A 14,531-nucleotide genomic window follows, 5' to 3' on the forward strand; every position below is an offset into this window, starting at 1 on the left:
TTTTCCTTGACCTCCCTGAATTCTTTTGGCACTGTTAATCGCTCTCTCTTCCTGATACTGTACACCAAGGTATCTGGGGAATTGTAAAGTGTTAAGAAGACTCAAAACATGGGCAAGGGGAACTAGGTTATGAAAAATTTTGAATGCCAAACAGAGGGCTTTGTATTTGGTCCTGGAAGTGATAAGGAGTCACTAGAATTTACTGAGAGATTTATTAGATGATATGTCAGACCCAAGTTTTAGGAAAACCCCTTTGGTAGCTGAATGGAGGAGGGAATGGAAGAGGGGAGAGACTTAAGACAGACAGACCTACCAACCAAGTTTGCTACCATAATAGTTCAGGTGCGAGTTCTAAGGGCCTGCACCCAAGGTGGTGGCTGTGTCAGAAGAAGGAAGGAGTATAGTTAAGAAATCTTGCAAAGTTGAAAAAAAGGCCTTGAAACAGATTGGATATAGGAGATTGAGACACAGGGAGGAATCCAGGATGACAGGTTGTGAGTCTGGGGGAATAGGAAGATGGCATACCCACGTCAGTGAGAGAGATGTTTGGAAAAGGGGGGAATTTGGGGAAAGGAAAACGATCTCAATTTTGGACACGCTGAGTTTAAAATGCTTACTAGACACTCAGTTCAAGATGTCTGAAAGACAGCTGTAGGTGTAAGACTGGACATCCACAGAGGACTGAGCGGACTGAGTTGACAAGTCTTTAGCAGAGAAGTGGTGGTTAAATGTATGGGAGCTGATGAAATCACCAAGGGAAATGTACCAAGAGAGAAGAGAAGGTCTAGATCAGAGCCCTGTGGGTCACTCATAGTTAGTGGGCATGAGCTGAAGGAGGATCCAGCCAAAGAGAAAAGGATTGATCGGAGATGTAGGAAGAGAGCTGTGAGACAATTCTGAAATTTTCAGTCTTAAGGAGTCTCTTAAGGAGACAGTCTTAACAGCTCTGAAAGGCTTGGCTCTTTTCAACAATGAGAGGATTCAGGCCAATTGCAATAGACTTGCAATGGAGAGAGCCATCTGTACCCAGAGAGAGGCACTGAATATGGATCACAACATAAGATTTTCACTTTTTTGTTTTTGCTTTTTTTCCTTTCTTATATTTTCTTTTTTGATTGGATTTTTCTTGTGCAGCATGATAAATGTGGAAATATGTTTACAAGAATTGCACATGTTTTAACATATATTGGATTACTTGCTGTCTAGAGGAGGGCAGTGGGAGAAAGGGAGGAAAATTTGAAAAACAAGGTTTTGCAAAGGTGAATGTTGAAAACTAACTTTGCATGTATTTTGAAAATAAAAAGCTATTATTAAAACAAAAAGAAGACAGTATCAAGAAGAGATTAACAGTGCCAAAAAGAATGCAGAGAGGTCAAGGAAAATGAAGACTGATAAGAGGTCTTTGGATTTGGCAATCAAGAGATGACTAATAACTTTAGAGAGAACAGCTTTGCACTACAAAGAACTCTTTTAGACTCAGAAATAAATCTTCAAGTTCTTACCAACCATTACATATGAACTTAAATATACTGATTTTAGATTTATTATATATGTATGTAATAATGGGGCTATTACTATTAAGGCACAGGTGATGGCAACAACCAACTCACTTTGATGTTTCTATAGATCTGTTTGCATGGTACTTTGCATTAGTTCTGGCATGGGGGAAGGAAGACAAGAGAATAATGACAGTTGGAAAGGTAAATGGAAAGAATTCTTCCCAAGTCTTAAAAAGGTCCAGTGGGGGTATGCTGTCTATTTTCCTTAATATAACATGAGGTAAGGAAGATTTGACTAAATTCAGTTGCCCTAAGTTGCTAAAATTAAGGATTTGACACCATAAGTTGGTAATAAGTTGGGAGTTTTTCAGAGTTTCCCAATGATCCCCTTTTGTAACAGGCATAGATATGGCCTTAAATAAAGAGCTATAACTACGTTAACTAGACCAGAGGCATACTAATCTTGGCTATCTCATTTTAAGGACTTGCAGGGGATGAGAAATTTGTCAAAGACTTTAAACAGAAATATCAAGAAGAAAAAAAAACCGGATCTCTTTCAGTTTTCTCTATAAAGAACACACTGCATCATCTAATAACCATAATTTTGATTTATTTCATTTTTTACCAACCCTAAATTCCTTTCCCACACCACAGAGCCTCTATTCCAGGGTATCACTGTTAAGTCTGGAGCAGCTATGAAGGTACCAGCAATGAAAGTTTTCTTGACTATGAAATCAAATACAAGTCCTTTCTGTAGTTTTTTTTTATGTTATATAAACTTGTCCTGTGTTCTTTGCAAACACAGTGCCTGGAACATGGTCAGTACTTAATAAATGTTTATTGATTAGCACAAACAAACAAACTAGACAAGATCTAGAAAAGAACTGAATTCAGTTGTTATGCAGCCTGAGCCCAGAGGGAGAAAATATGAACTAAACATTATTAGTTACCAAGAAGTTTCCAAGATCAAATTCATGATAGGTGAATTCAGAGCTTCAGTTCTGGGATCACAGGTTACCTCATCATCTATCAGAAATCATTTTTTAACTTGAATTCTAAGCAGGATATCTATCAAGATGGTAACAAATGCTTCTGGGAACCATACATTTTTCTATTTTATATCTCAAACTGATAATTAGAGGATCACTGGACAAAGTTATCTCTATAGTTCTACCTTTTCAAGGAGTCTTATATGATTTGACTACCACATTTATTTAGATCATTCTTCCCATTTTATGGAAAATGCTCAAGTATTTTGTTTTGTAAAGTGAGAGAAGAGCTTTGTGCATTTGCTGTTGAAGTACTTTGCCCCAAATTTTTTCTCTCATTTTCTATGTACATTTCCCATACCATCAAACTATGAAGCAAGATGCTATCCAAATAGAAAAACAAGGATGAAGCAGTATATTATCTAATGGAAAACACAATAAAAACAAATTAAATAATGTGGGTTCCAAACATGACCTTGCATAAAGTAATCAGCTAACTCTATTCTTTCAAAGAATAAAATGAAAGCAACTAAACAGCTTATAAATGTCCAAAAAAAAAAAAAAACAAAAACCTTTTTTAGTAAGAGATATATAAATTGATAGGCAAAGCTAAGATTTACAAAGAAATGTTTGAAACCTAAAGCATTCCTTCACATATATGTGTGTGTGTTTGTGTGTGCATATATATATATGAACAATTTTAAAAATTCCACGAATAAAAGGGCATCATCAGAATAAATCTCTTAAAATTGAAAATGAGATAGACAAAATAGTACACATTCTAATTATAATTAATCTTGAGGCAGTACAGGAAAGTTTAATTCTGTTGACATAAGTTTCTGGAGAAGTAATGATTATTTCTAAGGGCAATAAGAACTCAAGGTTCAGAACGCAAGTGAAAAGCAGGGTATAACAAAAGCAGTTTACTGTGTATTAACACATTTATATCCTGCTTTATGATTCTTAAAAACTTTTTTCATTTCTGCAGAAAAGAAAAAGTTATTTTCAGGTGCTTGCGACATTAGTGTAGTCTCAAAAAAAAACAAAAACCCACAGAGGGGTCACTTTAAGTCTTTGATTTGCCTGCTATTGCTGATAAAATCAGCCCATCAAAGAGAAAATTATGCAGAGAAAAAAAATTTGCATTTCCTCCTCAGACTTGTGGAGAATGGTAACCTGAAGAAATAAATAAAAGAGTAAATATGGTGACTGTTTCTTAGTAATATATACTTTTTTTCATACTATTAAATGCTAACTTGATTTCACAGAGAAAAGGAGAAATGATTTATTTTCTTTTAAGAAAAATGTCAAATATGGCCGGAAAGTTAAAAAAAAAAATGTTTACAAAAGCTATTCCTATCTCACAGTATTTTAAATGATCCATGATCTCATCCATGAAGACAGCTCTTAGACAGATGCACAAAATGCAATCTATCCACACTTTTGGAACCTGTGAATTTTTACCTATCTTCTGATATACTGCAAGCCAAAGATTATTTCCTGAATCTCTTGACAGTGCCTAGGTCATGGTTAACAAAATTTAGACAATTTCCTACTCTTAGAAAGCCCATCTCCCAATCACAATTTTTCTGGATAATAACCCTAATGACACTTTTGAATTCAAATTATCATTGATAATATGCTAAAGCCTACCTATGCTGGCCCATGCCTCTCCATTGCCCATTGGGTGACCGACCTTAAACTCTGAGTCTTTAGAGACTGGATTTCCCGACTCACACATACAATATCTCAGGAAGAATACTAATATAAAATTCAGGAAGAACTTTGAGGACATTAAAAAAACATAATACAATTTCCCAAAGACAATCCAGTCTATTTTCCTTCTGTTCAATTCTGAACTTGGTTCAATGTTCATCAGCACTATCGGTCCACAATGTAGGTACTAATGAACCAGTCCTATGAGATACATGTAATAAGCTCTTTGGTGATAAAAACAGTCTTACTTTTGTACCTTGTATGTCAAGAACCTATTACAGTGTCTAATGAAGCCATACTTAATCAATGCTTGTTGATTGGACCACTAGTATAATTTTTCAATTTTTTTTCTGTGTGGATAAATCAGTAAAACTCTTTTGTGGTATCTCTACAAAGTTCTGCAATATAATCTATCCAATGTCATCCACAAATGGAACTTATTGGAGAACCTCATTATCTATACACTATCTCTTCTATTTGGATACTGTGCTAAACATTTTGCATACCTAGGGCAAATGCATATGGGACTAGTCATCTCTCTATTTTACACATTCCTTGACATTATTAACCAAACAAAGCTATCCCTATCATTATGTTTTTCAAGAAATCTTTTATGATTCTGTCATACATCTTTTTGGAGGAAAGCCTTTAAGGAAGCATTCTGTTCTAGTAAATTAAGTGCTTCTTAATAGTCAACAAACAATAACGGCTGTGGGACCTTATGTTCTCTATATCTTCAAGTCAATTGTGTGACTGTAAAAATGAGGTCTGCACAAATCCCAGAAGATAACAAAGTCTATTAATTGAGAATCACAGCCACTCAAAAGAGGCAAGCTTAGAAATCGATACCAGAAAACCAAGATGAATGTATATTGGCTAGCTAATGATATGCATGCAGCAATCCCAAATTTCTCCTTGAAAAAAAAAAAGGCTACCTTTTCATCAGAAATACTTTCAATGGTGTTACATGACAGAAAATCATGAAATCTCACAGGCTCTGAGGAGATCATAGGGGACCTAAAGGACAATGGCAAGATGCATTGTAGATATAGTCTATAAAAAATTAGCAATGATGACTTAGAAATAGAAATAACCCTGAGAGACAAGGTGCTGTTATCATCTCCATTAAATAATACATGAGGAAATTGAGGCAGAGAAAGGTTAGGTCACTTGCCTAGTGTCAAAAGCTAACTAAGTCAAGATTTGAATCTAATCCTTTTTGATTCCAGATCCAATCCTCTATCCATTGAGCCACCTAGCCCTATAAAAAGCACACTGAAGGATCCTAACAGAACTCCCTAATTGGAATGGAGAAAGTTCTTCAACAGCTCAGAAAACCTAAGCCTCTGATCTGTTCTTAAACACAAAAGTATGACTAATGGGTAATCCTTACGTATAAGTAAATCACTAGACTTAATAGTGAATAACTCGCTTGTTAAGAAAAACAAAATGTAATTGAAAACCATGTCTTCAGAGTTTTTGAATTCTCATTTGCTGCACATTGATAAATTAATAAGATATTTTTTCTATTTATTTAAAATACCTATCATCATTTACAAAGTATGAGAGGGCCTATAAAGTCCTTGAATTAAATCTAGAAATAACAGTTTAATTTGAAAGTCCACCAGAATTAGGTTTGGAAATTGGTTAGTTTATCTTGCTTTTCAAAAAATCCATAATTACAATATCTTTTATAATTATGGCTCAAAGATAAAAATAAATTTGTTTTAAAACTAATCACAAAACAAGCAAGCTTTGTTTAAAATATTCATAAATCCTAGAGCAAATTATATGAAGTAAATCTCTACTATAATCCCTATAATCAAAATACCACAGCACAAAAAAAAAGCAAAAAAAAATTTATCAACATCTTCCTCTTTCCCTCAAAAATCAGAAAAAGGAAGTGAATTACTTAGTCTTGTGTTCCCAGTGTTTCTTTTAATTAAGAGATTCCACATGCTGGTAAGATACCCCACAAAATAGGCCATAAGTATTTAAATTGTTCTTTGGATGAACAAGGGACCACGGAGATTCTGAAAGCTTATCAACATATTCACTCAGTCTTCTCTATGGAAAACTTTTAGCCTTTACATCAACATCAGTGAACAGTTCAAGTGTCCCAAGTATAATGGTAAGTTAATGTAACAATAATAAATACCAAAGAATGACTGGCTGTTCAAAGATTTAAAAACACTTGAAAACTGATCAACTCAGAAGCAAAAGTTCAAGGGAATATTTATAAAGTACATTTTTAAGTTCAGTAAAAGAAATATTATTTCTCTATGTGATCAAATTATCAAGCAGTATATACTCCTCTTCTTGAATATTTACAAAAACTTTCATTTCATTGTCTCATGTGTGTATGTGTGTATGTGAGAGAGAGAGAGGAATTAAGTGTGATTGTAACAACCTCATGTTTTCAGAGTATAAGTTTTTATTTCTAAATAAGTGTGTATGATAAATACTAATACTTTTTCTTTTATTATGGAGGGTAAAAGTAATTTCTGCATTTTCATCTGATGGCAAATATGGATTGAGTTTAGTTATATCTATACAAAAGCCAGAAAAACAAAGAAAAACAAACATTCCCACATTTTTGGATCATCATGAATATATAGATAATTTTCAACTTGTAAGGAAAAATCTTAGCTATCTTATTGAGTAATAAGCTTTAATTCAAGGGAAGCTTACCAGAATAATTGCATCATTTGTCTATTATTTGGTTAATCCTCTCCCACTGAATCAAAAGTTTTCTTAATACTGCTTTTATCCAGTTAATATTTTTTTGCATGTTCACAAAAGTAGGTCATTCCACATGGGCTTATAGACTTATACAAATACAAAGACACATTGGGGAATACAGAAAAATCAGAAATAGCAAACTAACCTGCTTCTTCTCGTATTGGTTTATCAGGCTCAAAAATAAGGCATAACATCTGGAATAGTCAGCCAAGGCTGCACAGCAGTCGTGATAGGAAGAAAGTTTGCTGCATACACACCAAATGGGAAAAAAGGAAAAAAAACATTTTATTTTTCTATAAAACTCAAATTTGTGTTCTGTCCATTGAGAAACCAATATTTTTTTCCTCTATAGTCTTTTATTTTTTTAAACACATGCAAAAATAGTTTTCAACATTCATTTTTGTAAGATTCTGTGTTTCAATTTTTTCTTCTTGTCCCTTACCTTTCCCCTCCCCCAAACAGCAATCTGATAGAGATTATGTATGTACAATACTTTTTAATATAATCTTATAGCTTTTCATTTTTCAAAATACATGCAAGATAATTTTCAACATTCATCCTTGCATACCTTGTGTTTCAAATTTTTCTCCTCCCTCCCTCCCTTCCCTTCTCCTAGACAGCAAGTAATCCAAAATAGGTAAAACTGCAATTCTTCTAAACATATTTTCCACATTTATCATGCTGCACAAGAAAAATCAGATCAAAAGGAGAAAAAAATGAGAAAGAAAAAAAAACAAGCAAGCAAACAACAACAAAAGGTAAAACTACTATATTGTGCTCCACATTCAGTCTCCATAGTTCTCTCTTTAGATGTAGCCGCCTCTCTCCATCACAAGTCTACTAGGATTACCCTGAAACACCTCATTATTAAAGAGTCAAGTCCATCACAGTTGATCATCATATAATATTGTTGTTGCTGTGATATACAATGCTTTAAAACATATTTCCATATTTGTAATGTTGTGCAAGAAAAATAAGACCAAAAAGGAAAAAAATACACGAGAAAGAAAAAGCAAACAAACCAAAAAAGGTAAAATATACTATGCTTTGATCCACATTCAGTTACCATAGTTCTCTCTCTGAATGCAGATAGCATTTTCCATTCTAAATCTATTGGAATTGTCTTGAAACCAATAGACCAATAGACTCAATTTTAGAGTTAAAAGATCATCTAGTCCATGTAACATTTTAAAACATAAATCCCATAATTCCATGTGAAAATATTTGGAGACTGTTATCTAAAAGGCAACTATGAAACAGATCAGTCAAGTAAAAATGTTAATTATAAAGGTCAAATTGCTATCTTTTAAATTCTATTTTATTCTACTTTAATGTTTCACTATGAAAATACTGACTTTATACCTCCTTTCAAAAAATGATTCAAGACTAATTTTTTTTTTAATTTGGATTTTTTTTGGTCAATGGAAAGGAGATTTGATTTATAAAATATTCTATCCCATAAACATTACACAATCAAACAGGAATTAAGAGTGTTTTTTCCTTCCTATTTCTAATTTGTATACCCATGATATCTTTGCAGTGAACCCAAAGGTCAAAGACCTTTGGAGGAAACTTAAGACACTTGCAGAGGAGAGAAAGCCTTAAAATCAGCAGGATAGGTAGCCACATGAGTCATAACATGTGGAGTGCAACAAGTGATATTTTCTAATTTTTAAAATAAATTCACATATTTTTAATGACAGAAAATTCCATTTTTCTTGGTATGAACATATTGTGACTGATTAGACTGAATCGTTGGGATTCCTAAGGCAATAGCAGCTCTAGCTTCCCCTTGAAGAAGGGGGACCTTAAGTAACAATTTGAAAGTAAACATCTTTTAAAAGTCAGGCGTCCCTAAGTTGGGGTGTGCTTGTACATTGAGTTAATATTTTTCAGCCTTTTGAAAAATAAGGCACTACTGTGTTTTATTATAATAGATTTCATCTTCTGTCTGCAAAGAACTACTAAAATTTTACTGACTATAGCCTTTTTAGGGTTAGAGAAGGCAGATTCATATAATATGTAAGACTATATGTATTCATGTAACATATAGATGTATCACTACATTTGTGTTATCAGTTCAAAATCCAGATCTCTTAGTGAAAAGTTATACAGGTATCCTCATATTCCTGCCGTTTCTCCATAATGTATCTGATGCATCTGTGTTGCACTGGGCCAAATAGTTTTGTGACACCTTAAGGTACAAATTAGTATTAGAGATTTTATGTCAGATTGAGAATTGGACCCCAAATAGAATGGAAGCTCCTTTGAATTACAGAGTATTTATTTTTTATCATTTTGTATCCCAAATAACTAGCTACTAAACTTTGTACATAAGAGGGATCAAACAAATTATTGTTCTACCAGTCTGCGATTTGAAGTCAAAAAATAGTAGAACCTATTGTCTAATGTACAAGAAATGTACATCTATTGGCATCCTACTAGCAACCTCAGAATAGCTGACAGTAAACATTGTTAATTGAGGATTAGATAAACTGAGAAAAGAGAGCTTCAAGATTACATGGAGCCTAGCAGAAAGCTAAGAGATGCCATATCTAAAAGAAACTTCATGTGTACTCCATGAAGGGCTTCCTGCCAAAAGACATCCAGGAACTACCATTCTATTTTGTCACAAATACCATAAACCTCAGCCTATTTTCTCCTAAACTCTGTGTGTACTTATTAGAGATTGCACCCTCTGTTTATAGTGGAGGGAAGTTCTACACTATTCTAATTGTTTCAAAAAGCTAATTAAGATTGGCTCTCTATAACTGGTAATCATGAGGAAAAGTACACTGGTTGGGGCTCATGGGCCTACAGCATTAGAAAAGATAGCTCTAAGTCCCTTGGGGTACCCTTAGGCCCTGGAGAGGAGATTGAGCAGACACCCTCTAGAGTCCAAAGGCTACTAATCAGAACAGAACTTGGGCAAAACAACTCCAGAGCCTCCACACTACATAAACACTTGTATGTAATGGGGAAAGTAGTGGGGGAAAGTGAGGAAGGGAGAAGTAATGTTCTAGTAATCAGAAAATCTTGGTTTGGGTCCCAGTTCTGCAGTTGGTAGCTATGCTTCAATAAGTAACTAAGTAACTTAATCTCTTGGAAGTATCCCTTAGATTGTAAACGCCTTAAGAGCAGCGATTGTCTTTTGCCTCTTTTTGCGTCCCTGGCACTCAGCCTAGTACCAGGGTACCCAGTAGGAACTTAATAAATATTTTTCAATTGATAGTACATCCTATTTTACATAGTTGTTTTTGAGGAAAGTACTTTTTAAAGATACATAAATTTGAACTAGTAGTCTGTAAATACTCATCATTAAGTTTCTTTCTTTTTTCTCCCTCCCCACCCCAAGCAATTAGGGTTAAATGACTTTCCCAAAGTCAGACAGCTAGTAAGTATCAAGTGTCTGAAGCTGAATTTGAACTCAGGTCCTCTTGAGTCAAGGATCAGTGCCTTATACACTATACCACCTAGTTGTGCTTCATCATACAGTTTCTGTTTACTCCTAATATACACCTTACAGTTCTGCAGGAAAAAAAAAAAAAAAAACAACAATAACAACAACAACAAAAATCTTTGAAGCACAAATATTTAAGATAAAAATTTATGCTTATTTGAAGCATAAATATTTAATTCCTTTCCTTTCCTGAAGTCAGGTATTAGCTCACATATTGTAAGTTGCAAAAAAGCAACTGTTCATTTTAGGATAACAATTTGCCTTCATCCAAGGTAGCTAACCCTGAGACCAGCAACAACAGCATTCTAATTCCTATAGCAACTGATGATTATTCCAAGGCTTTGTTAATTTCTTTGAAGAACTGGATTTCCAGAACCTCAAGGACACTCATATTTGAGTGTGATTGAGAAAACATTGTGGATGATCTATTAGAGAGCTATCTCCACTAAATCTCCTCCATATGTACAAATAATCAAAAGGCTGTTTTAGACATTCAGTCATTCCTTCACACATTCATTCAGCAGCTTCTGGAGTGCCTATTCCACAAAAGGTTCAAAGAAAGAGATAACTGTGCAATTAGCGATTGGCTAATTTATTTTCTGATTAGAAAACCATCCCCAGTGACTAAAAAGGTACACAATGGTGGTTTGAACATAAAGCATTTTAAATGAGTGATTTTTAATATCACTTAATAACATCTCCATTCTGTGATTACCGAATTTATAAAAGCAATGGTCACATAAGTGATTGAATGGAAATCATGATTTTAAACATTTGGGGGGAAAAGATCAAAATGATAGCTTTCATATTATAGATTCACTAAGATTTTGAAAAAAAAATACAGTATGAATCTAGGAAATGTTTTAAGGATTCAGCATTATTCAATACTAGGTTAAGGAACTTTAAATGGTCTGAAATAATCTTTCTTGCAGAAAGATGATAGAGTTCAGACTTATAAAGAAACGTATTAATATATGATAAAAACAAATGGAAAAATGAAAGAATTACAATGTTTTAATTAATTAAGAACATAAGAACATCTATTCACAAAACTGAAATTCTTGAAGAATTTATCCAAAGGAGTATAGGTATTCCATAAAGTAAGCAATCCAGTAACACCATAGTAACTGTTTAAAAGAGTGGTTTTAAACTTGCCATAATTTAAGAGTATAAAGTCAGTACTAATATGAATCCTCACAAATGACCTCAAAACAGTTTCCATCATGATGTGATATAGACACAGACCTAGTTCCCCAAGAAGTTGTCCAAGCTAAAATCTATAGTTTCAAAAAAGATATAGCTAGATTAATAGATCTTTATTTAGAACATTAAAAGAAATAATGGGTTAGAAATGTTATCTCACAACTAAAAAGAGATGTTTTGGAAGACAACAGCTATGTTCTTCCTTAGAGCCACTGATGAAGAAAAACTAAATGGACCATGATTTGAATTATGACTCAGTCACACCATTTAAATTATTTCTTGCATTTGTTATATATCTTACCCAGCACAAGAGGTCAAATTTAACGTACCAGGAAACATCCTGTGTTATTTATAGTTACAACATAAGCCCTCTGAATATTGTGAGGCTTAAAAAGATTTGAGAGACATAATTTATGGGTAATTTAATCATTTTGTTACTAAAGCCAATAAGTTTATTAATAAAAGAATGGTCATTTGGCCATCTCTTTCAGATCAAGATCTTCAAGGCAGTGGGTTCCCAGTTTATATGCCCTTAGAAGAATAGGTATTCCTCAGGATGGAAATCAACTCTGGTCAATTATCAATGAAAAAATGAATATTACAATGAGAGGATGGATAACTTTACAATGAGGGTCTTGGGATACAAGATTTGGGTCATCCAAATCTAGGGAATTCTATCAATTTCCATATCACCTGTCTAAGTAGAAAATCAATACTTGCCAGACCTGTCTGAGAAAACACAATGAACAAAAATGTACTCATTAGCTCAAATTCAGAATTCCTTTTATTGTCTGATTAGATCTTGACCTGGGCATATTTTTAAGAGCGATGCCAACTGATTTCTATATGATGAAGTAGAAAGGGGGAAAATCCTTGGTCCTAATGCAAGAGAGAAATAATAATTTCTCACATTATTTAACACAGAATCGTGAAAATTCCACCAGTTGTTACTAGATTTAAGAATGTGCCAAATGGAATCATTAATTTTCTTTTATTGTATATGTTTCTTTAGAGTATTTTTTTTAGAGTATAGTCCAATTACTATTTAGCCTCACGTGCTTGGGACCTCAGTGCATCAACTCAAGCCTCAGCCCATTACAATTTTATCTTAAAATGGCACATAAATCTTAAAAAGGCATATAGATATATTGTTTTTTCTCAAGTATCCTTAATGACTTTGATATTTGGGGTATATCCTTGGAATATTTCTCAGGAAGTAGACCCAGCAAATACTGGTGTTATCCTGAACTTCTGTTATGTGCTTTCCCCCATAGTTTGACTTTTTGTTTTGTTTTATTTTAAACTTTTGACTCCAGTGTTTCCCGCAAAAGCTCAACCCTGGTCATTATCCAACATAGTAAAAGAATGTACTTGGTCTACAGGAACCTGGTCTTTGGCTTAATGTGAGTTTCCTTGAAATAACATGAGGAATATACACAGAGAAAAAAGAGAGCATTACAAATGCAAGTCAAACCCACTGAGATTTCTGAGGATTAAAACTAAGCTAACATTGAGGTATGCTTTTCAAATATGTGTCTACAAAGACTTCATTTCCAAACACACATTTGCAAAGATATTCATGACATCCAGTAAGATACAGTGAGATGTATAATAGGATTTCTTAAACCACAGTGACATTCAGAAATGTGCACAGCCTAGGAGAAAAAACACAGAACTAAGTGTTCAAAAGGCTTGTGCTTTAGGCCTGGCTCTGTTCCTGACTGTGGAAAAGTCACTTAAACTTCCTGTAATTCTGTGTGTCTTCTGTAAAATGGGATTAATTAGATGTCCCTGAGAGGGGAACTTCTAACATATTTATAAAATGTGCTGAGATCCTCTAAAAAATATTTTATGAACTCAAACTACCATCTGCAAAATGAATATGAGTTAGTAGTAGTGTGGGTGCCAAAAATATGAAGTGTTAGGAAATCACTGCATTATTGGAAGGCAGTATCAAACAAATAACAAAAAAATTATTCTTTTTCAGACATTTAAAAATCTAAAGTAATACAACATCCTAAGATTAACATTTATGTGTATTTTTTTTCCTTTAATGCTACATACCTTAATATTCTAGCAACGTTGGTGCAGACATCCTTATCATTGGCATATTGTTCCATCACTCCACAGAGCTCTGGAAGGGCACTGTTGCTCAACAACTTACACCTTGCTGATGGTAAATCAACCAAATTCCTGATGGTGGCAGTCAACTATGACAAAGAAACAAAAAACATTTGTAGGTTGTATTTTTTTTAAGGAGATAAATACTATACAAAGCATCTCATAATTCTGTGAAAGTCAAATTTAGCCCCGACATACCATACATCTCTCTCCAAATAACATAAAATGAATAAGAGAATTTCAAATAAGCAGAATATAAAATAACAGAAAATATATGGTACTAGGTTTTCAATGTTAGATTATATCATTATAGAAAATATGAGAATCAGGAACAGTAAATGAAGTTATGAATTAAAGCATTTATAACACAAAAAAGAAATCTCAAAGATGAAAGAAATATGATATATTTTTATGTGAAAGAAATCATTGCTTAGCATATTCATCTTATGAATAGTCATAATAGCTTCAACTGGATCTGTCAAACAACATAATTTGACAGAGTTGAGAAGCCTCACTTTCGTATATTTATAAACAGCAATAAAATAATGATTTGGGAAATTAATATTTGAGACTCAGTTTAATTCTCTTAATAAAGTACGAAATCAGCTTCTGGGTTCACAAAAACACTATTGTTAAATCAAACTTCATCATCAGAGGACCATCATAGATGCAGAGCTGGAAAAGACAATGGGCAATGGTGTCCTGGGAAACGTTTAACAACCCAGCTCTTCAGAAAGAAAAATGTGCCTACCATACATACACTTTTAAGTTTAATTTGCATCACTGTCATTTCCTCTATCA

At 33.6% G+C, this 14,531-nt stretch overlaps 1 protein-coding gene across 4 annotated transcripts in view; it reads right to left on the bottom strand.

Moving 5' to 3' along the window:
* The window catches only part of ARMC2 (armadillo repeat containing 2), a 166,903-nt gene that overhangs the window by 45,201 nt on the left and 107,171 nt on the right, over window positions 1-14,531 (bottom strand). For all 4 annotated transcript variants that reach the window (XM_031964439.1, XM_031964442.1, XM_031964440.1 and 1 more), the window contains 2 exons: window positions 13,674-13,819; window positions 7,092-7,191 (listed from right to left, as the gene is read on the bottom strand). In XM_031964439.1, the coding sequence (XP_031820299.1) occupies window positions 7,092-7,191; window positions 13,674-13,819 (246 nt within the window). The remainder of the gene's footprint in view (window positions 1-7,091; window positions 7,192-13,673; window positions 13,820-14,531) is intronic.

This window comes from Sarcophilus harrisii, chromosome 4 (genome assembly GCF_902635505.1).
Source record: "Sarcophilus harrisii chromosome 4, mSarHar1.11, whole genome shotgun sequence".
Classification (NCBI taxonomy): domain Eukaryota; kingdom Metazoa; phylum Chordata; class Mammalia; order Dasyuromorphia; family Dasyuridae; genus Sarcophilus; species Sarcophilus harrisii.